The 24,317-nt window shown below is 39.5% G+C and overlaps 1 protein-coding gene across 1 annotated transcript in view; it reads right to left on the bottom strand.

Annotated features, from left to right (window-relative positions):
- Positions 1-24,317, bottom strand: part of ASB4 (ankyrin repeat and SOCS box containing 4) — a gene marked incomplete at its 5' end in the record, with an annotated part of 74,058 nt that overhangs the window by 5,750 nt on the left and 43,991 nt on the right. The window contains one exon of the mRNA XM_061166280.1: positions 12,485-12,975. Within this exon, the coding sequence (XP_061022263.1) occupies positions 12,485-12,975 (491 nt within the window). The remainder of the gene's footprint in view (positions 1-12,484; positions 12,976-24,317) is intronic.

Genomic DNA, 24,317 nt, shown 5'->3' with positions numbered 1-24,317 from the left:
ACAGATATTTCACAGAGTTCAAGAGCAATATATGTCAGTAAAAAATAAAAGACTAACTTATTAGTTAAAAGATCATCAGTGTCTCTTGAGCACCATGACCACAAAGGGAAAAACAAGGATATCAAGGGATGGGAGTGCACCAAACGGCTTGTCAGCCAGCTTCACTGTTAGTCATGAGAAGGAAGTGTAGCTGAAGCTGCGAGAAAGAATAAGTAGGGTTTAATGAATAATCAGATACAGAGAGTATAGAATGCAGCTCTGAAGCCTGAGATCAAGCACAAATAGGGTACCACCGGTGGAAATGGGAAAACTGGAAGGGCATTGTAATCCGAGGATGGTCAGACAATGAACAGAAGCCATTTCTTATGTTATGTCCTAAGGTTAGCTAAAAATGTGCATGGATACCCTAATGAGAAGGTCAAGACGGAGGAGATTTGTGAATCACCAAAGAATGTGCTGGTCAGGCTCAGTTACACTCTAAATGGATATAAACAGAAAAGGTAGAGGACTGTAGTCTGAAGCTTGATGAATCTAAAAGGCAGGAGAGAGGATGTAGGAAAAAAAAATTACAGCTACCATTTTTGAGAACTTACATGTGCCATGGCCTGTGTTAAATATACGCTGAATTTTCCGACAACCCTATGAGGTTAGTCCTATAATTATCCCTGCAAGACAGACTTAAAATCAAAGGCAGGGAGAATATAAACTCAAGCATATTTAGCTGCTAAATGACAGAGATAGGATTCAAACTCAGGTCTATGTGACTCCAGAAGTCAAAACTAAGTTGAATAAAAGTGGTGAGAGTGGCCATCCATGTCTTGCTCCTAATCTTAGAGGAAATGCTTCCAGCTTTTCACCACTGAATATGATGTTAGCTGTGGGTCTGGCATATATGGCCTTTATTATATTGTGGCATGTTCCCTCTATGCCCTCTTTTTGGAGGGCTTTTCTCATAAATCAATATTGAAATTTTATCAAAAGCGTTTTCTGCTTCACATGGTATGGTCTTAGGAAGCATGGCTTCACCTGAGGACTATGTCAGTCCCAACAAATAGACTAACCAGAGGGGCTCTACCAAGTGGAGGTTTAAGTTAATTGTGTGCTAGAAAATGTTCAACAGGCATTTTGTAAAAAAAAAATGAAAAAAAAAGTACATATATCTATAAGTATATAAGTTTATGTTTTGCTAATATAAAAAATGTGAAGCCCACAATTTACAAATAATAAAATACCCAATATGATATATTTTCTATTCCACAAGGCCAACTGGTGCTCTCAAAATGCTTTAACTTTTTTTATATCAATTTTGTATAGACATAAAGTTGTATTCATAGCTAGTCTGTGTCTGCAACTGAAGAGGGCATGTAGTTCCTATGTTTACATCAGTTGATATTTTTATTACACTAAGTAGCAATCGCTTCACAAATGAGAAACAATGAAGACACATATTGGAAATTTACTCATTTATCAATGACATGAGGACTTTTACGTGGAAGCATTTAATAGTTTTTTGAATGCTGGAAGCAGATTTTCTCAATTTTTTGCAGTATTCACAATGTAAGAGCTACAGACACCACACACCGCACATTTTTAAGTTTAATCTGCATTAGTAACGTTCTCTCCATTAATTCTGGAAATTTAGACATCAACAAAGAAATAAGTCAAGGTCTCAATGGTAACATTTGCTGGTTTCTGTGGTGTAAACACTTGTATCACAGCCTATGTAAAGTGACCAACATGAGGTTTCTGAATATATGGTAGGGAAGAGGTGTACAGGAGCATCATGATATGTTTTCATCAAACAGCTCCAATATATGCAAATAATATCAAGAACATAGATATGCATAGTAAAATAATCAGGAGGTATTAATAATACATTTTGAGTTTTTGTTTTTAATATGATTTGTTGTAGGTTGGTATGACTTGATTTTTAATAATGGTTGCATTTAACAATCAACTCACAAAACTCCTGATAACTTAATAATCAGTTTTCGCAAGCCACAGCAAGCCAGTTCTAGCACACAATTCCTTTCAACTATCCCTGTATTTAAGAACTGCAGTCATAAGCCAGTGCAGACTAAATGTGCATACCGAAACTCCAAACCAGCTAAGGCATCAGAATCATCCTGCCCGGTGGTGAGGTCCAAATGTGCACAACATAAATACTAGTTTAATGAGAAGATCCATTCACATACATATTCTGGGTTCAGTGCACAAAGTTGAGCTGCTGACAATATTTCAGCCAGGTCTACATAAATAAAGAATAATCCTGTGTCATCAATCCTAAGGGTTGGAGTCAGACATCCATTGCTACGGGACCTCTGAAGGGTCAGCATTTCTGAGTCTATGGAAAACGTTAACTAGAAGGATTTCTCTATGGGTACATGGCTGTCAAGGTAAGGAGGCAATTCTTCCAGGACCTTGGGAAACTGAGGCCACTATTTTTTCTGTAGTTGGGATGAGAATGGCAGATATGCAGTTCTATGTAAAAGAGGCAGACAAAACCTGAGGCTGACGGACGGCTCTGAACACTGGTTTATAAGCTACCCTAACAGTACCAGAGACTGTGAGGGTTGCAAAGGAGCCTAGGGATTATCTAATACCCCTAACTTGAAGATCAGGAAATTGAAACCCAGAGAGGCACACAAAGAGAAAGCATGGTTTTCGGCCTTCATCTGAGTTTAGTGCCCTTTCAAGTGTAGTCTGATAACCTTATTTTAATCCTTAAGTAATGACCAGTGAAATGAATGGTTTAAGGACACAAATCCTATTACACAGATATTTGGAACAAGAAACATTCTTTACTATAATCATTACAGTAATTATAGGTTGGATTTTGTTGAAATTTCAAAATAATTCCCTTTTTAATGCAAAGATGTTAATAATAATAATAATGAAAATAGCATCCATCAAGACCTCTATATACAGCCTTCTCTAAAGACTTCCAGATACATCCTTTCTGGAAGAAAATACCATGGTGAAGAGTATGCAGGTAATCAGATGAATAATCCAAAATGAAGATTTAAATTTAAGAGTCAGCAGGACATAGACGCCAGGTGAAATCAATCAAAAATATACTTGTACAGGAATTCCAAAAACAAAGAGCATGGGGAAGTCAGAAAGCTTGTCAGGAGGCTCCGCACGCAGTTCAGGTGCCCGTTCAGAACATTGACTTCTGCGCTGCATGAATTCCCAGGCTACAGTCACTCTTCATGGAAGCCACCCCGCTTATGCTTAAAGACACGATGCTCACACACCCAGTACAGGTAATCCGGCTTTAGGAATTCCTTACCTCCCGCTTCCTGCCAACACAATGAACACAAAGGAGAGGAGGCTAAAAGTTAACTCTCCTCTTGTAACACATTCTTTATTTCTCACCTAGCGTTTCCTGATTTAGCAAATAATAATAATAATGTAGGGTGCCAGGTTAAATTTGAATGTCAGACAGACAACACATAATTTTTAGGATAAATATGGCCTCGGTAATGCATGGGACATATTCATACTAAAAGTTACTTTTTACTGATGAATTTCAAATTTAATTGAGCATCCTGTATTTTGTCTGGCAACCCTATTCCCAGCCTCTATTCAGAAACAGTTCAAACTAAGTTATGTATGTTGTGCTAAGTCACTTCAGTCATGTCCGACTCTTCGCGATCCTGTGGACTGTACCCCGCCAGGCTCCTCTGTCCATCGGACTTTCCAGGCAAGAGTACTGGAGTGGGTTGCTATGCCCTCCTCCAGGGGATCTTCCCGACTCAGGGACTGAAGCCAGGCCTTTGATGTCTCCTGGACTAGCAGGGGTTTCTTTACCACTAGCGCCACTTGCATACAGGAATACAATTCATTCATAGTTCAGGAGCCTAACTTCACACATTTGGTGCTTCAGTTTGCACCTGGCATACTCCCATATATCACACCGAGATAACTTCCCTTTCATTAGGATAACAAATTTCACGTAGTCAACAAAGCCTAAAGCTCCCAATGCCTGCCGTGTTGGGTTTTTCTTACACTGATTAGTAAGTTTTCTGCTGACAGAAGATGGTTCTCACGGCAGGAAAGGCTCCTTTTAGCCTGACAGCCTCCCAACTCTGTGAGCTGACACATCTAGCTTCTTCCAGAACTAAGACAGCTGGACATGCCTTCTTTAAGCCTCAGCAATGGTTTCACCAGGCAACAACAAAAAAGAGATGCTTGAGAAAGCAAAATCTAAATCATCACTCTACGGTGACTCCCAGGAACCTTGATCACCAAATGAGGAGGGACTGGTGTGGACCCAGAAGGCAGAAGCTTCTGCTTTCTCTTTGCAAACCTGGGATACTTCACCTTTTGCACATCCCCGGGGTCTCTACTCTCCCTTCTTAGAAGAAGAGTTGGACAAACGGTGGCAACTGGAGAGACCTTAAGACCCTTCCCCTCATCATCTGACCCCTAAAAGCATAAATCAGAAAACAGATTCAAGATAAATCTCCCTGCCACCCTTCCAATACAAGTGCCACCTGTAAGCCACTTCAGCAGAGAAATTTTAAAGCTATGTCTGCCCTTTTATATTGATATCTTTGTGTGCAGAAAGGTACTTGATGATCAAAGAGACTGCTTATACCCTGGGCTTCATATGCAGAACAGTTCAGTGACAGAAATCTTCTTTACCTCCCCCAAACTTTTACACACATTTTCCTTCCCCAGAAAATGTCTTTCTTGCCCTATAAGAAAAGCCAGTCTTGGCTCCCTGGGGTATCACTTCCTTCTGAATTATGCTGAAGGGGAAAAAAAAAAAATCAAATGTCCTTTTGTACCCTGGAAAGCAATTGCAGATCCTATAATTCTTTTTTTCCCCTTATGTAATTTATACATAAATTACATATGGGTGGCTTTCAATGAAATACATCCTCTACAAATTTGTTTTGTATTTGGAAGACAGCATCTTCAGCTCTGACCTTGTTCCTTATAAATGAGGAAACCGAATTCCCCATCCACAAGAGAACAAATCACTTTATCTTCTGGATAAATGAGTCAGTCATACTTGTCGTAAAGATGACTTTCTCTTTGGAAAGTCGAGCTGTGGAGTAGTTGTTCTAAATCACTTTGAAGTATCTGCATAGTAAATTGAATAGTTTTTCTTTAGTTTTCCTTTGGAAAGGGGCCAGTTCTCTTATTCGGTCTATCGGGTAGCAACAAAACTGTTTAAAATACCAACCATCTACCAGTAGCCAACTGAATCCTTAAATCTCTTTAGCATATGGCCACACTAGAGGAACTCAGAGGAGCAAAACAGAACTGAATCAGATGGCAACCACAGAGAGTGTTCCCTGGAACATGGAATTGTACCTGTTCTACAGGTGAGTGAAGCTGCTAAAGTAAGGCTGGTAGGAAAGACTCCTACAGTGGACCATGAGTACATTTTGGGAGGAAAAGGAAAGGAAGAAATTTTGTTGAGCACCTACTAGTTTCAATGATTTACATGCCTTACTCACTGTCCAAACATTCCTGGAAAGCTGATATTTTTAATCTTTGTTTTCTCTTGGATCTGAAAGATTAAGGGACTTCAAAATCACACGGCCAAATGAGAACTTATACCCACAGTTACTAAGCCCCTCTTCCTACTTCCCTTGCTGTTATCTCTCAGCAAACTGCCTTTGTGAACAGGACTTAAGATCTTCTCACATTTGGAAGATTTCTTGTGGGAGAACAGAAACTCCATTTAAAGACCTGTCCCCTAAAGCCTGGCACTTTTTAAAAAGGCATTAACTTCAGTTTCAATACAGTTTGTCATCATAATTGTCTTACCAGCCTCAAGAAGTTACATGTCAAGGAGAGGGATGTTCTACTGTCTAGAGCCATAGGCAGATCCGGATAGTTGCCCATCCTTTCTGCACCACAAGCCGTGGGGGGAATTCCAGAGGGCAACATCTCAATTTCAGAGCTTTCAGTGTAGTCACATTCCCTTCCTCCACGGGTAACATTCTGATAGGATTTCTTTCTAAAATTGAAATGCTCATGATCTCCAATCCCAGAAGGAAGTGCTTTCATTCTCTCACACCAGAGGTCTAGCCAAGAAAGTTTGGCAGTAACTGAAAGAAATCTTTAGGAATCAGGCAGAATGCCTTTTTTTGAAGCAGCAATTGTCTGAGGTTGGAAATTTTAAAGACCTTTCCTAATTGGTGAAGACTACTTTGACTCTAAAATTAAAGAGGAAGACACGATGACCCCTTGGGTACATCTTTGGAAGGGGAGGTGGGTGTGTTTCTAGCTTGACCACAGCTGCTCTCCAGACCAGCAGCCCCACAGGAAACCTTTCAGAAGCCACTTCCCTCCATCTGTGAGCCAGGAGCAAGCAATCCTATGGGACCAGGTTCTCCCTCCACCATATGGAGTCACCTGTGGCTCCACCCCACCAGCACCATGCTCCTGGGGGGATGGGAAGCAGCAACTCAACCCCTCATGTGATTCTTACCAGGAAATGAGACAAGGATCTTATACTTACTTTTGATGCTTTCGAACTTTGGTGCTGGAGAAGACTCTTGAGAGTCCCTTGGACAGTTAGGAGATCAAACCCGTCAGTCCTAAAGGAGATCAACCCTGAATATTCATTGGAAGGACTGATGTTAAAGCTGAACCTCCAATACTTTGGCCACCTGACGCAAAGAGCCAACTCATTGGAAAAGACTCTGATGCCGGGCAAGATTGAAGGCAAGAAGAGAAGGGGGAGGCAGAGGATAAGATGGTTGGATGGCATCATCGACCCAGTGGACATGAGTTTGAGCAAACTCGGGGAGATGGTGAAGGTCAGGGAAGCAAGGCATGCTGCAGTCCATGGGGTCACAGCGAGTCGGACACGACTTAGCAACTGAACAACTTACTTTTGCAGAGACCTGTTTTATCCACAGTCAACCAGCAGGGGGTTTCAGAATAAAACTCAACATTTAGTCTCTAGGCATTCTCATACATTTTCTCTCCTCGGAAACCCCTGTGGGTAAACCAGGCTTGGGAAAACTGATTCTACTGCTCAACAGATAAGTAATGGTAACAACAATTACAGTTACTATTTACTTAATGGTTGCCTAAATAGCAACCATTAAATTATTTAAACCATTAAGTAATTTAAACCATTTAAACCATTAAATAATAAATGGTTATTTATTTAATGGAGAATCCTACGGACAGAGGAGCCTGATGGGCTACAGTCCATGGGGTCGCAAAGGGTTGGACATGACTGAAGCAACTTAGGACACACGCATGACCAGAAATGATAAACACTTTTTAAATATTACCATGTTTCATTCTTAAAACAACCTTAGGAGAAGGATATAATTATTCATGGATAAAGTGGCAAGGTATGTCTCTCTGGCACCTCCATGCCCTCAGTCTCTCTCCATCCTCTTCTCTGGGAAGGAAGGTGGCCTTAGAGCATAAATATGCACAAAATTATGCTTTATGAAATGAGTCATAATAAAAAGAGACCGATTTTTTTTTTTTTGGTCTTCTAGAAGTCCCATTATGAAGAATGAGATGTGATTGGAGATTAAAAAATGGAGGTAGTCCAAGGGAAAGATATTTATAGATGCAGTATGAAGGTTGTCATGAGGAATTGGGGGAGGGTCCTTGCAAGAACTGAAATTGACTCCAGAAAAAAATACAAATATGTTTGGCACCATCTTCTGGGCTCTGAGCATATTTGTGATGTACTATGAGTAAGGTTCATTACTTTCTAGTGAAGTAATCCATCTGCATATTATTGCCAAGGCATAGAGCATATCCATTTCACAGAGGAGGAAATTGAGGCTCAAGAAGTAAGCTATTCATTCAAAATCACACTCTTAGGTGAGTGGCGGTCACAAATTTATCTGGCGCCCACCCTCCCCCCCAAATTTTATGCTTCTTTATTCCTGATATGCATAGCATGGCAAAGTCTAGAATCAATGTCACTAGTTATGAGTGAAAAAGCAGAGGTAAAAATTTAAAATAGGAACCCTTTCATATGTAGTTTAAAATGCTGAGTTATGGTTAGATTGTTAATACCTACTGTCTTAGCCAAATCTAGATACCAGTGTGTACGATCCAGAAAATGGGTGCAAACTAAGAAGTAGATATTCCTAGCTAAAAATAATGAATCACTGTACTTTAAATAAAAATTGTTCAATTTATCAGAGAATATGACCAATTGACTTTATTTCTAAGGTGCTTGCATCCAAACTTCTCATAAAAAAGTATTTTTTCATTGCAAAGCCCATTGGTCAATGAGAAAATTGCAAGGAAGGTGAGAATTAACAACTGAGGCCAACCAGGTGCCTTCAACAGTTGATTTTATGAATATTTTTCCTGGCCATTTAGGCCGCAGTCTTTCCTCAATTGTTATAAAGAAAATATAAGGGTTAAGCATTGTTCTAATTCTTGCTATTTTCAGACATACCTTGACCAAGATCCAGAGGCAAAAATAAGTAATAGCTAAAAACTTGGGAGAAATACAAACTTTGATGTGGGAAAAGAGAAGCCTGAGGTACAAACTGATTGTTCAGTCGCTAAGTCGTGTCTGACTCTTTGCAACCCCATGGACTGTAGCACACCAGGCTTCCCTGTTCTTCACTGTCTCTCAGAGTGTTCTCAGAGTGTGCCCAAGTTCATGTCCATTGAGTTGATGATGCCATCTAACTATCTCATCTTCTGTTGCCCGCTTCTTCTCCTGCCCTCAATCTTTCACAGCATCAGGCACTTTTCCAACAAGTCAGCTCTTGTATCAGGTGGCCAAAATATTAGAGCTTCAGCTTCAGCATCAGTCCTTCCAGTGAATATTCAGAGTTGATTTCACAAAGACGTAAAAATTTACTAGTATACATCTGAGTTATTCCAGGTCAGGAATAAGAAGTAGAGGATTCGTTTAGATGATTTACCAAAAAAAAAAAAAAAAAAAAGTGGAAGGGATGCTGGAGTAGGGGCAGGGGTCCAAAACCCACGAGGTACCCAAGGAAGGGAATGCTGTAGAATCTGCCTTCATGGAGATTTGCAAACACAAAAAGAGCACTACTTCTCCCGAAGGTCTTGAGAATTAAATACAATGACCTCTTTAGGTCTCTTCTTGTGTTGTGATCCTTCAGGTTTAATTACACTTCCTGGGTAATATCAGAAAATACAGTGGAAACTGCTATATCTAAGGGCTTAGGCTCAGGAGTCAGACAGACTTCATTCTGAATCAAACACATGACTATTAACCTTTAATGGGCTTGAGCCAACCAGCAACCTTACTATATTTCCCAAGTCCATTTGCTCCCCATGACCAACATCTCACACCTTCACCTTTGCCTTAAGCCTTCAAACCTCATCTCCATCCACTTCTTATTCTTCATTGAGAAAACAGAAGCAATTTCAATAGAACTTGTACAAACTCTTATTAATGTATCTACCAACATCCCCACATCTGGGTACAGAGGCACTGCTTTTCCTTCTACGATGTTGGATGGTCTGTGCTACCAAGAATAACACCTCCATTTGGGCCCTAGACCTCATCCTCTGTCTCTAAATCAAGATGGTGCTCAGGTAATTGCCCGCAAGAAGTCTTTCTCCCTTTCCTAGAACACTCCCATCAGTCAACAAACATATCAGCCATCATTCCCTTCCAGCTGCTCTTCCATTTTAAGAAAATGTCTCAAATTCTTCACTGGTTTCACTTCCATTTATCCCTTTTTCCTTTGAATCCACTTTGACTAACCTTTTCTCACCACTGTCCCACCAAAATAACTCTTGTTGAGGTCCCCAGTAAAACTAGTGGCAGTGGCAACTTCTTAGCCCTCATCTTATTTGAAATGCCACCTATATTCAACCAGTACGTGCATGCTAAGTCACTTCAGTCATGTCCAACTCTTTATGACCCTCTGGACTGTAGCCTGCCAGGCTCCTCTGTCCATTGGATTCTTCAGGCAAGAACACTGGAGTGGGTTGCCATGCCCTCCTCCAGGGGATCTTCCTGACCCAGGGATGGAGCCCAGGTCTCTTAAGTCTCACGCATTGGCAGGTGGGTTCTTTACCGCTAGCACCACCTGGGAAGCCCATCAGCACAGCCTACAAGGCCACATAAATGGTCTGCAAACCACCCTCTCATATGCCTCTCTGACTTCTCCTTCTCCTTCCTCACCCCACTTCAGGCACTCTGGCTTCCTCAAACATGTTCAGTCCTCTCGTACCTCAGAATCTTTGCACCTGCTTTTTTATGCCTAGAATGCTCCCCTCCCACCCCTGCCCATCCCCAGGTATCCACATAACTTGCTTCTTCACATTCACATTTTCTCTAATCAGCCTTTGTAAAATAGCACGTACGTAAACCAGAGAAACCCCACAGTCTCTTATTTTATTTACCTTGCTTTACTTACCTCCATAGCACCTAACATATCAGAGTGTATTTGTTTCATTTGTTGCTTTGTTTTTTCCCTACCTCCCACTAGAAAGTAACTTCCATGAAGGCCCTTGTTTGATTCATGGTTCTGTCTCCATCTCCTAGAACAGTTCCTGGCACATAATAGGTACTCAGTGAATCTTGTTAAATAAATGAATGTATCTGATTCACTCTGCTATACAGCAGAAATGAACACATTATAAACCAACTATACTCCAATAAAAAATAATTTTTTAAAAGAAAATACACAGTTCAGTAAAAAAATAAATGAGCTTGACCACTTACTCTGTGTGACTTTAGAAAAGTATCTGAATTCCATCACCTTTTAAGTGAGGATAATATCAATGCCTACCTCAGAGGTTATTATAAAAATAAAACTAAATAATCTGTATAAAGCCTATCTAAAATTCAACAAAGGATATTATTGTAACATTATTTATTATCTTATTTCTAATCAACATAATCTTTTGGAAAGTGAAAGTCAAAGTCGCTCAGCTGTGTTCAACTCTTTGCAACCCCATGGACTGTACAGTCCATGGAATTCTCCAGGCCAGAATACTGGAGTGGGTAGCCTTTCCTTTCTCCAGGGGATCTTCCCAACTCAGGGATTGAACCCAGGTCTCGGCATTGCAGGCAGATTGTTTACCACCTGAGCCACAACCTCTTGGAATTCTCTATAAAAGTTTGATAAAGTTCCAGGACATTACGAGAATTACATACAATTTTAAAGAAAAACAGTCCTCCATTGAAACACCGACAACCAAAGGAAAATTTCTTACTGAGATCTCAGGAATCATCAAACTCATCACATCTATGCTGGGACGTTCTGTGGGTTGTCTATATGGAATGTGCTCCGTGCACCTCCCCTAAATTCTTCAGTGGAACTTTTCTTCCAACTAACCTTCGCACTGCAGGACTTCAGACATTTTACCAAGGCAGGAGGTAGAAGCTGGCTGTGAATTTACTAAAACTTCTGTCAGCTAGCTTTCTGTGACCCTGCATTAGTGAGCACATAAAATTCCCCTGCTGCCTGTTAATTCTTTTAGATGGGTGAGATCCTCGGTACGCTATCATTTGATTTATTTTAGGTGAAAGGCATTTTGGTTTCCAAATTAATTACCATCATCAACTTAATGCTAAACTCTCTCCCATGTGCTGTAGAACCCTTCATTCCTCTACTTTATCATTTACCATGAAATATTAAAGTTACCTCTTTATGTGTTTGTCTCTCCAGCTAGATCCTAAGTTAACAGAGTAGTGACCATGTATTAGTCTTGCCAATATTGTTAATATTTGGTCCCTGCTAGCCCATTAGAGATTATCAATAAATACCATTTAAAATAAAGGTTGTGCAGCATATTATAAAATTAAACACTAGCATCAATTGAACTAAGGTTGAATACCTACAGTGCTACTGTGTGAGATCAGATAACCTGTTAACTACTCTGTGCCTGAGCTTCCTCTTTTCTAGAATAGGTATAATAATATAATCTATCTTATCAGATTATTACAGAACTAAATGAATTAAATTAAGAAATGTAAGATGATGTATAAGTGTGCTTAATAAATATAATTCATTATCTATAATAAATATTTATATTTATTTATCTATAATAAATACTAATTATTAGTTCTTAATCAATGTTAGTTTTCATTAAACTAGAAAACTGAGCCTCCCTTTCATGTATTCAAACCAATTCCAAAGCAGGCTCTGTCATCTGTAGAGCAGACATTCTGCTGAAGAGACGCGTGTGCACATGTGACACCATTCACCGCTTCTGCAGACTTGCAGTATCCTTCTGATCTTTCCCATTCAGTCCCCCAGGAAGCCACTAACCAGTACACTGGTGTTCACACAAGCCATGGAGAATTACCTGCTATTCTTGCTCTTTCTCTGCTCTCAGCCCAGACTTCAAACAAACTTGGACTAGGATGAGATAGCTAGGGGTATATACACAAATGGAAGGTCAGATTGAAGGTCAGAGGCAGTCATCCAGGCCTCCAACAGGCCTGAGTGACTTGGAGATTTCAGACTGAGCCACCCTCTGGGCCCCCATTACCCTGCTGCCCACCCGCCCAGTTCTCACGTGGCAGCCTCACCTTGTGGAACTGCGGAGGGTATATCCGAGCAGCCCCGTGGTTCAACAGCAGCTGGTAGCAGATCTCGGGCTGGGCGGAGGGCCGCACAGAGGTGACCTTCAGCACGTACTGGATGGCGGCGCAGCCGTTGATGTCCATGAGATTGGCTTCCGCGCCGGCTTCCAGCATCATGTGCATGAGGACGTGGTCGCAGTTCCAGGCTGCCTTGTGGAGCGGAGACTTGAAGTCGTCATCCCGGGCGTTGACCTCCGCCTTGTAGTCCAGCAGCATGCGGCAGATGAGGTGGTGATCCCGGCTGTACTCCTGCTCTTTGAAGCGGAGGGCCCAGTAGGTTGCAATGGCCAGAGGGGTCTCCATGTGGGCATTCACGCTGTCCACGATGGCCCCGTGCTCCACGTAGAAAGCCACCAGCTCGGGGAGGCCGAAGTGGGCAGCCGTGTGCAAGGGCGTCTCCTCATCCTGGTTGTTGGTCTTCATGTTCACGTTCGCCCCTAGAAAGGGAGGTTGCAGCAGACAATTATTTAAACATATTTTACCATTACTCACAAGGCTCATTAAACAGGCCTTTTCTCGCTGCTTCCGACTACCCATTTTTCCAAGTTCCATTTCTGGACCCCATGGGAGCCCCGGCTTTGAGAGGACAGTGCCCCCTTCTGGGCAAGCAGTAAATATATGGGGTGATAGGAGAGCGGGCCTGAGAAGGAAGGACTGGGGCTGGCCGCAGCAGCGTTGTTAGTTGAGTTCTAGTTCCTACTCCTAGGTGGGTTGGGAAATGCAAAGTGATTCTGATAGCCAAATAGCCTTTATCAATAAAACAGCAAGTATTAAAAAAAATAAAGGTTATATCACAATCTTTGAGGTTTATATGTTATATGTGTGGCTTTAAAAGTCATCAGTTTCTTGATGAGATTTCTTAAATATCATGTCTTTTTTTTTTTTCTTCCCAAGCAACTAAACCTAAAAACTTGGTACAAGGGAAATTTAGTGGTATAGAAATTCAGTCTTCTGACTGAACACTGACAATATCAAGCTGCTGAATTCTATGAGGCTCCTTTGGAACACAACTGGAGCAAAAATAAATACTCTGATGACCAAACTAGACTAAAGGTCACATTTTGAAAGGAAAATAATAGAAGCTGGGAAAATAAAAGACTCATCGAAAAAAAAAAAAAAAACAATTAAAGACTGTATGTAATATGTGCAATTTATCATCGACAATGGCTATTTAGAAATACAAATTATGAGTGCTTGGAAATCTCCTTAGAAATTATTTAATCCAACCATTTATTTAACAGACCAGGAAAATGAGTAAATTTTATTTTTTCTGATAGGAAAGTTAAGTACTAGAATGATCAGTCTGAGAAACTGAAATTTTCCTTCTCATCCTAGTTTAACTGGGGTAAGCTAAATGGCCCCAAAGGGTCTACTCTATAATCAGTTTTACTGGAAATGTTTATAGTTATTTCAAGGATAAATCTGGGAAGACTTTTATCATTATTAATATTGAGGTAGCAACTAATATTTATTAAGTTCTTTATTAACATTCTGAGCTAAATGCTTTTCATATTCCTCATGGAATCTTCCTAGCAACTCTTTGCAGGAGGTGCATTTTTATCCTAATTTTACAGATGAAGAAATTTGTACTTAGGCTAATAACTATACCAGGCTAAGAAGCAATAGAACAGAAGTTTGAAAGCAGACAGCCTGGCTTCATAATTTCTCACCACTGTGCCATTCTACCTCATGATTTTTCTTTAAAATTTGTTGTTTGCTTTGCTGTCTTTGGATATTTGAAAACTTGAAAGTAACAGAGAAATCATGTTGCATTTTGTTAATTTTAAGAATCTGTTCTCCATGTGTTGCTCCTTTATGCCGTTTTTCATCCTCTGATCATATGGAACACATTTAAGAAAGGGGATACTCCTAACAGCTTGCTTGCTGTCTAATACAAAATCCACCCCCTAGTGAGGTTTCTGAGAGCATATTGTTCTGTGAACTCTGAGACTGTCTCTGCTCCTAACTTCAGACAGCAGAATTATAAGCAAAGATTGTCCCTCACGAAGATCTGCCATCTGTGTTCATCAGTATTCCGTCCTGGAGCAGCTCTGGGTCAGATCTCCCTTCAGGTTAGCCCTTCTATGCTCTGGAGTGAAATGAAATGAATGTCTTCCCAGAAGCCAGTGCAGGGTCACTTCAGACACTGTAGAATTTCCAGTAAGAAAGGGAATCGGAGGGTCTGGGTGAAATTTACAGGCCAACTTGGAACAAACCACATCCTTTATTCTTTAATGTATTTGGACACTTACAATGGATCCTTGACCTCTTGCTACAACTAGATATACTGCATGGTTTGTTTTCCTGAATAGGAGAGCCTTATTTTCATATTTGAATTATGTCTTTGAGTGAACTTTTCCAAGAACTACATATAAAGTAGAATGATTTGACTACTTCTATTTTAAATTTTGTGATTTATTCAAGAAATTAGAGACCATAAACATAAATTCTTGGGAATGTAAAAAAATATATATACATCTTTAATGTGAAAATGTGTATGGATTTTCTAGAGTTGCCACATCAAATGCCACAGACTAGGTGTCTACAAATAACAGAAATTTGTGCACGAGTCTAGAGATCAGAAGTGAAATTAAAGTGTTGATAAAGGAGGCTATTTCTGAGAGAAGTAAAGGGGGACTCGGTCTCGTGCCTCCCTCTGCGCTTCTGGTGATGGCTAGCAATGCTCGGGGTGGCTTGGTGTGTAGATGTATCCTCCAGGGGTACATGTACATGTCCACATGTACAGGGGTACATCCTCCAGCGGCTGCTGCCATATTCACCTGGTTCTCTCTGTCTTCATAAGAGACACCAATCTTCTTAGAGACACCGGTCATACTGCAACAAGGGCCCATGCTGCTCCACGCATCTTAGTGAATTACATCTGCAACAACCCCGAATCCAAACAAGGTCACACGCTGACCTACCAGGGATCAGGACTTCCGCATATCTTCTTTTTAGGGGGCCAAACAGTGGACACGTTTCCACCCGCAGTATATAACATGCACTGTGTGTTTGCATGTATGCTCAGTTGCTCTGTCAGTCCTGTCTGATTCTGTGGCTCATGGATTGCAGCCCACCAGGCTCCTCTATCCATGGGACTTTCCAGGCAAGAATACTGGAATGGGTTGCCATTTCCTTCTCCAGGGGGTCTTCCTAACCCAGGGATCAAACCCACGCCCTTACATCTCCAGCACTGGCAGGCAGATTCTTTTCCACGGCACCACCTGGGAAGCCCACAACACAACACAATATATAATGTGTATTGTGTCTGTGTGTGCTCAGTTGCTCACTCATGGCTGACTCTTTGCAACCCCATGAACTGTAACCCGCTAGGCTTCTCTGTCCATGGGATTCTCCAGGCAAGAATATTAGAGTGGGTTGCCATGCCCTTCTCCGGGGCATCCCCCTGATGTCATTAGATGTTTTTAAATAGGTATTGTACCAGTCTGCACTCCCATCAGCCATGTGTGAGGGTTCTCATCCACATTTGGGGTTTTCCATCTATTTAATTTTAGCCAGTATGGGAGTGAATAGTGATACCTCATTGTGTTTAACGTTATTTTCCCCTAATTAACAATTAGTTTAGACATATTTCAATATTTTTAAACAAACATTGCTTTTTACTATTATAAGCATTTCCATATTGTTATCATTTAAAATATCATTTTAAAATAATGACATAATATTCCACAGAGTCAGTTTACCCTACTGTTAGGTGTAAAGAGTTTTTCCAAAGTTTTGATCTTATGACTAATGCTACAATTGCTAGGTTTATGTGTAAATTTTAAGATTATTTCCTTAGCATAAAGTCCCCCAAATGGAATCATTAAGCTGAAACATCTGAGCTATTTAAAGGGCGACTTTATCGACATGAGCTTGAGTAGGCTCTGGGAATTAGTGATAGATAGGGAAGCCTGGCGTGCTGCAGTCCATGGGGTCACACGACTGAGTGAACTGAACTGAATTGAGCTGAACTGAATTGAACTGAACTATCTCTCATTGATGTATGAGTGGCATTTGACTTACCCAGTATGTAGTTACGTAATTAAAAACTTTTTTGCAATTTTGGAAGTAAAAAATGGTATCAAAAAATCCCGTTGTATTTTTTTTTGTGCGTTTGTTTTTGTTTTCAGTGTTAGAATGCCCTACTCCCCTCAGAGGTTTCAACATTAACCAGACTAATTACAATTTAATTTGTATATATTTTAAAACATTTAACATTTAATTCACATGGAAATTATTGTGGTGTGCTTACCAACTTAGGAAGAATTTATATTCTTACAATATAGAGTCTTTTCATGTAGGAAAACAGTCTGTTTCTTGAAAAGTTTTCTTTATATTTCTGTAAACTATAGCCCCACAAAATTTGTAGCAATTTTCATTTCAGGGAAGAACAGTAAGTTATTTCTGGGGTAAAGTAACTTCTAATGAGAGAAAGACCTTCATGAACTTTATAATTTATGCAAGATAGACTTCAGAACTAGTCTGAAATGGTAGCAAATGAGACAGAGAAAATTTTTAATTTGCATTGCTTTATAAAGAACCAGGACTTTTTAAGACTTCATCGGTAAGCAAAGAAGAACAGATCTGTGTGCACTGAGAATAGAATGAAGAGGGGACAGAGGGTAAGAGTGGCGCAGAGCGGACACTGGCCCCAGGAACGGTGCTCTGATACCCCCGAAGCCAGGAAAACAGGGACACAGGCCCACAGGAGGAATGGTGTCAGTCAAAATGACATTTTTTTCCATTCTCCCATACTGTATGACAGTCTCCTTTCATGACCCTTCAACAGACAGAATCAATCACATGAACCCTAGTTACGAGACCTCCCATTTCCTTTTTTCCAAATAAAATTAAACTACCCCCAAGGACCCATTTGTTGACTTGGCCGATCATCCGTGATCCATCATTGTCTGGCTCCCTCTGCTGGGCCCTGCTACTTTCTACAGGCTCTGAGGTGGCCCTCAGAAGCACCCTTTCTTTCAAAGAAGCCACATTCCCCGCCAAATTCTGCCGCCTCCCAAACTACCTGGGAGTGGGGGCAGGCCTCGGTTACTGCAAAAACTGCCACTGCTCCATCTTCCCCGACTCAACAAAGCCACATCTTCACTCCATCTCTAAGCCAGCACTTGCCTCCCTCCTTGACCTGATGGACTTAATTTCTTGCCAAGTTTTTGGTTTTTTTTTTTACACACTTTTGTGTTTAAGTGGGGAGATGGAAGATGAGGCCAGACCAGTGCTTCACAACCCTTTGAGACATGCCTTTTCTATTCCACAATGAAATTCATAAAGAATATACATCATCCACTTTCATAATCTTTTAAAAATAAATCTAGTACCTAGCTAACATGTAAAGGCAAAATAAAAGTAGTTTCTGATCATTATAACCATATAGTTATGATTGTTAAAAATAATATAAATTACAATGATGTAGTATAAATTTTAATAAGTTATTGGCTATCCTAGATGACCTCATGAAATGTTTATTTGTTTGAATCCATATGTAGACTCCCAGCAACTATATCGTTCAATTGACACAGGGGTTTGTACCATAACTCAAATACCACACATGTCATTGCCATGATGAATGGTGTTCCAAATAAGAAAATCAATCTTGGTTTAGTTTTGCCTTGATTTGCAGCATAGCTCTATTCCTGGAAATTTCCATGTTTATTTACAATTCAAAAGCTTTTTATGTTTATATATGTAAAATGGAGTTAAGTTAGAAATCTACTGTGTTACTACATCCAAATACCTATTTTTACATCAGTGATAAATCTAAGATTTTTTTAAAAAATTATGAAAGAACTTAAAAATACAGAAAATCTCAGAAAATATAATAGACATCTATATACCTCTATCCATATTTGACAGATACTAATCTTTGCCATATTTGCTTTGGTTTTCTTTTTTCTAAGAAAAAATTTTACAGAGGAAAAAAAAAGAAGCCCTTTTCTCCTTTCTTCCCTCCCTTTCTTTTACCTCGGAAGTAACTACCGTTCTAAAGTTGACTTTTATCATTCCTTTGTAAATTTTTGTTCTTTTACTATTCGTGTGTGTGTGTGTGTGTGTGTGTGTGTGTGTGTGTGTGTGTGAGCACCCGCGCACGCGCTCCTCATGTCTGACTCTGCAACCTCATGGACTGCAGCCCACCAGGCTCCTCTATCCACGGGATTTCCCAGACAAGAATACTGGAGTGGGTTGCCATTTTCTTCTCTAGGGAATCTTCCTGGATCAGGGATCGAACGCTTGTCTCCTGCATCGGCAGGCGAATTCTTTACCACTGAACCGCCTGGAAAGCCCATTACTCACATAGGTATCCATAAACAACATATACACTTTTATTTTGTTTTCCTAAAAACCATATAAGTGGTACTGACTTTTCCAACTGCTTTTGTCAGCCATGTTATGTTGTTGAGCAGAGAGCTGATTTTTTTTTTTATTTTAACTGCTGAACAGATTTATATTGCATAATTAAACTACAGTTTTAGCCATTTCTCTATGAAAGACAGTTAAGTTGTTTTAGCTTTTTATAATAACAAATATCTTTTAAATCATGCAGCAGTTTCTTTACAGAGAGAAACTGAATTAGTGGTAGTAGCATATGAACATTTTCAACCATAGTATACTCATCAGTGTTCTATCAATTTATACGTCCATCAGCAGAGTTTGAAAGTGCAACATCATTTCCAACACTTGACACCCTCACACTGTTTAATGTTTGACAACTAGACAGCATGAAATGGTATTTTGGTTTAATTTGCATTCCCCTATTAGCAGTAGTGTTTTCTCATATGTCTACAGGCAACAAGATTTTCGCTTATATGAATTGCCTATTCATAGCCTCTGCCCATTTTTCATTGAGTTGCTTATGTTTTTCTTGTTTATTTTTTAGGATATAAACAAGATCACTGTGGAGAATATGATAAAAACTTTACTGAAGGCAAAGGACTTAAATGTAAAGTACTGCTATGTTCACTAATAGAAAGATTCAATAGTGTAAAAGATGGCAATTCTCCCTGAATTAACCTATAATTTCAATGTAATTGAAACATTTTTTACATAATTTTTTAAAAAGTAATGAACAAATCAATTTTGGACAAAAGAAAAAAGAAGAAGGAAAGAAGAGATGATGAAAGGGGTGTTCTTATCCAACCAGGTATTCAAGCAAACTATAATTAACACCACTTATGGGAATGTAATTGGTGCAGACACTGTGGAAAACAGTATGGAGGTTCCTCAAAAAAGCAAAAGAAGAACTACCGTATGATCCAGTAATTCCACTCCTGGGTATATATCCAAAGAAAAATGACAACACTAATTTGAAGAGATACATGCATTCCACTGTTCATAGCAGCACTGTTTACAATAACCAATTTGTGGGAGCAACCTAAGTGTCCAACAACAAAAGAATGAATAATGGACATGTAGTGAGTGTGTATGTGTGTTAGTGTGTATATATATGTTATCACTTATGTGTGGAATCTAATAAATAAATCAGTACATAAAATAAGACAAAAACAAACCCACAGATACAGAGAACAAACTAGTGGTTACCAGTGGGAAGAGAGAAGAGGGTAGAGGCAAGGGAGTAGAGGGTAGGAAATTAAGAGGTACAAGCTATGATGTATAAACTAAATAAGCTACAAAGATATATTGTACAGCATAGGGGTTATGGACAATATTTTTAACAACTCTAGAGTGTAGCCTTTAAGTTGTGGATCACTATGTTGTACACCTGAAATTTATACAATATTGAAAATCAACTAAACTTCAATTTTTAAAATAGAGGATGAGAAAGAATGCACAGCCTAGAAATAAACCTACTTATAGAAAGCATCTGGAATGACAGATGGGGCAGTGCAGTCAGTGGAGAAATAATGGAATATCTAATAAAAATGTTGGGACCCAAGACTAACAATGCTGTGGAAGCACAAATTAGATCTTGTGTCTGTGTGTGTATATGTTTGTGTATGTGCGTGTTAAATTTCAGGTAAATAAAACTCAAGCAAAAAACTAAACAGTAAACTTATAAAACAAAAGCGCAGGAGTTGGTATTGGAGGGGAATGGACAGTCATCGACATTCAGTCATTGTCTCTACAGAATACTCTCTTAGCTTATTAACTCTTGATGGAGGCAGTTTTATCCAAGCCTTCTATTAGATGCAAACCTTTTATTACAGTTGAAAGAATAGGGTGCAATCTTGAATCTTAGACTTTCCCTCCACCAGTTTATCTTGTTTTCTCTCCTAGAAACCTGAATTTGTACAGTGTTGACTGTCTTCACTTTGTTCAGACTTTCAGCCAGCTGCAAGAGGTAGAGACAAGGTGAACACTGCTAGTTCTGTTTTGTTTCTGCTCTCTGTGCATAACTTCCTTAAGCATCCTACATTGGAGAGCCAACCGCCCTCTGTCAAGGGAACACTCTCAAATTCTGAATTATCCCTCGACTTAGGGCTGCACCTTATTATTTGATAAAATACTCTGGCGTAAATGTCACTGGGAAGTGGTTTGTCTCATTTCTACATTTAAATTTTCTCTTTTCCTTATCTTCAGTCCAGCCTCTTTCATTTTCCTTTAGGTCAGAAGAGCAAAAATGAGAAATCCTACCACGCTTTCAGAATTCTCTGGGGTTCTGACTTCCCCTTAAGCTACTACACCTTTGGTCCCAACAGTGAACATTTCATCCATATTCTTTGGGATGCTTTCTTTGCTAACAAGGATCAAGTGTTCATCTCAAGATTCACCCATTCATTCATGCAGCCTGTTCTGTGTCAGGAACAGAGAGAGACCAGTATGAAAAAGGATCAAGACCCCCTACTACCAGCTAATTTCCATACTAGTTGAGAAAGAAAAAAGAAGCACAGGAGTAAGTAAATGATAAGACAATTTCAGACAGTGACAAACACAATAAAGAAAATAAAACAGGTTGTAATGATACAGGTTACATGTAATATAACTCTGAGGACGGGCTTCCTTCCTTCTTTCCTACATTTACTTATTGGCTTACAACATTATTTAGTTTCAGGTGGGCAACACGCTGGATCCATAGATTATACACAGATTATACCCTATACAAAGTGACTATAAAATATTGACAATATTCCTTGTGCTATACATTACATCTCTGTGACATTTATTTTGTAACTGCTGGTTTATATTAATACCTCTCAATCCCTTTCACTTACTTTGTCCCTTCTCCTCTCCTCTCCCTTTTCAACCACTAGCTTGTTCTCTGTATCTGTGAGTCTATTTCTACTTTGTGATATTTGTTTTTTAGGTTCCATGTGTAAGTGAAAAGTAGAGTATTTGTGTTTTTCTGTCTGACTTATTTCACTAAGCATCTCTCTCTCATACACACACACACACACACACACACACACAGCAATACTACTATGCCATAAAAAAGAATGACATTTCCATTTGTGACAACGTGGAAGGTATTATGCTCAATGAAACAAGCAATTTACTTTTTATTTATTCACTGTTTGTGTACTTGTACTATTTTCATTGTTGAAAGCTGATGTTTTATTAAAGATATATCTAGGCTCAGGTTTTATTTTTCATTTATTTTTACTAGGAACCAAATTTACCTATTTCATCTTCACATAAATAACTGGTTTTTATACAAGAAATTTTTTCTACTACCCTGTTTTTAAGTTTTGGTCATATTCAAAAAGGAAACATTTTTATATGTATTGAAAGCTATAAATTTTTTTTTTTTGCTCAAAATGTTCATTACCCACTAACAAGTTATAGTCAATGATTAAAAAAGAAAAATATTCCTTCACGGTTTTTTAAACTCCAATCCTAAATGCATGAGTGAAAAAGTGGTAAGTTACTCATGGCATTCTTCTTAATATCAACTTTAAATATTACACTTTTCTTAGAAAAAGTGTGGTAAAACAAAGTGAGCAGTGATTAGTCTCATTGGTTATAGAGGCCTGCAGTATACATGAGAACAGATGGAAATGTGGAGAAAACATTCTTATGGGTTACAGTAGTAAGGATTTGAGAAGGAATTTTCTACAGTTTATTAACTGCAGGTAGAAATTTAGAATCCTAAGTAGCTAATAGTTTTGTCTGAGACACCTTCTTCCTCATTAGCTTGAAATTCACCTGCCTCAGTTTAAAACCATGCTAGGGTTTTGCATAGGCTTTTATGCAGAAAAAAAGACAGCATATTTGTTCAGCGTTCTTTTATGAAAATATTAATAATGTCTGCTATTTTTCAAGCACTCACTAGGATTTTTACATATATTGTCTTGCTTATGATTGATAGTTAGCATTCTTTAGAAACACCTATTATTCAAAGATGAGATTTTTTTCATATTCAGGGCTTTTCACTTTCTGCAAGTTCTGCAATTGTTTCTCAAGTCTGCTTCTTTGTCAAGGATGCAATTTGGTGCAGTGTCAAGTTTGTTATTAACTGTCACCAAAGCACATTTTCAGCAGCCTGCTTTGTTCTAGTTTCAACTTTGCCCTTTCAATCTACAGTCTATGGCAAATTCATTTTCCTGTATCTTTCATGGTCTTATCTTAAATGAAATCTTAAATGAAACAGCATTTCCCCTAGGGCCCCATTTCTATACACTTACATTCTCCCAGGTCTGGAGTTGAGAACTGCCTTCTTCTAGATCAACTATGGTGCTTCTGAACCATCACTCTCTCAGCCTTGTGTACAATCCCTCATCTGCTAAGGTTTATGCCACGAGGTTATGCCTTTTACTCTCACCTACCATTTCACAAGCCCCCAGCCACTCTCCCATTTTCACCGGACATAGGTATCAGGCTCAGTCTTTATCTGTCCTGACGTCACTCTGCAGTATCTTTGCAGATGACTGATCCAACATGTTGGCACTCACAATTCCTTTATCTTCTGGAGCAAACTGTGTTAATATCACCATTATCAAACATCTTATTGGTCCTGCCTGCTGTGGCTTCCCTGTTGAAGGTTCATATACCTCCACCCTGTTGAAGTCAGTTCGAAATGCTGGTTCTTGTCGCCCAGTCGCGTTTCTATCCTTCCCTTAGTGAAGCTACTCAACTCTTTCTTGATCGCCAATGTATTCTAAATTTTCCTTAGGCTAGGATTTAATCAGGGTAGACTAACTCATAGTGTTGTAACAACACTCCTGGTATCTAGAGAGCTTCCCTGGAAGCTCAGCTGGTAAAGAACCCAGGTCTTCCACCTGCAGTGTGGAAGACCTGAGTTTGATCCCTAGGTCAGGAAGATCCCTTGGAGAAGGGAATAACTACCTACTCCAGTATTCTGGCCTGGAGAATTCTATGGACAGAGGAGCCTGGCCAGCTACAGTCCATGGGATCGCAAAGAGTCAGACACGACTGAGAGACTTTCACTTTCTTTCAATTTCACCTTAATAACACTCAAATTTCAGTGGCTGAATATGATAAAAGTTTGTTTATCACACTCACATTGTCCACTGTAGTTACAGAATATCAGAAATCCAAGCTACCTTGGTCTTCTGGCTTCCCCATCTCTATCTGAGGTTTCCTCCAATACCACACAACATGGGGAGAAAAGGACTTGAAACACCCTATGTGGGCTTTACATTGCCTAAACCTGGAAGTGACTCATTTCTTCTAGTCACACGACACTAGTCAAAAGGCTCACATGATCTTGCTGAACTGTACAAGAAAGTGTGGTCTTCCATGAGCCTGGAGGGAAAGAGATATAGATGAGCAGTAGTTACTTCTACCCTTGCTGAATTGAGTGTGAGTTAAGTAAGATGAACAATGGTTCTGACTGATTTGATAC

This window comes from Dama dama, chromosome 18, assembly GCF_033118175.1.
Source record: "Dama dama isolate Ldn47 chromosome 18, ASM3311817v1, whole genome shotgun sequence".
Classification (NCBI taxonomy): Eukaryota; Metazoa; Chordata; class Mammalia; order Artiodactyla; family Cervidae; genus Dama; species Dama dama.
Note: the sequence above shows the minus strand (reverse complement) of the source record. Positions and strands in the feature narration are given on the sequence as shown.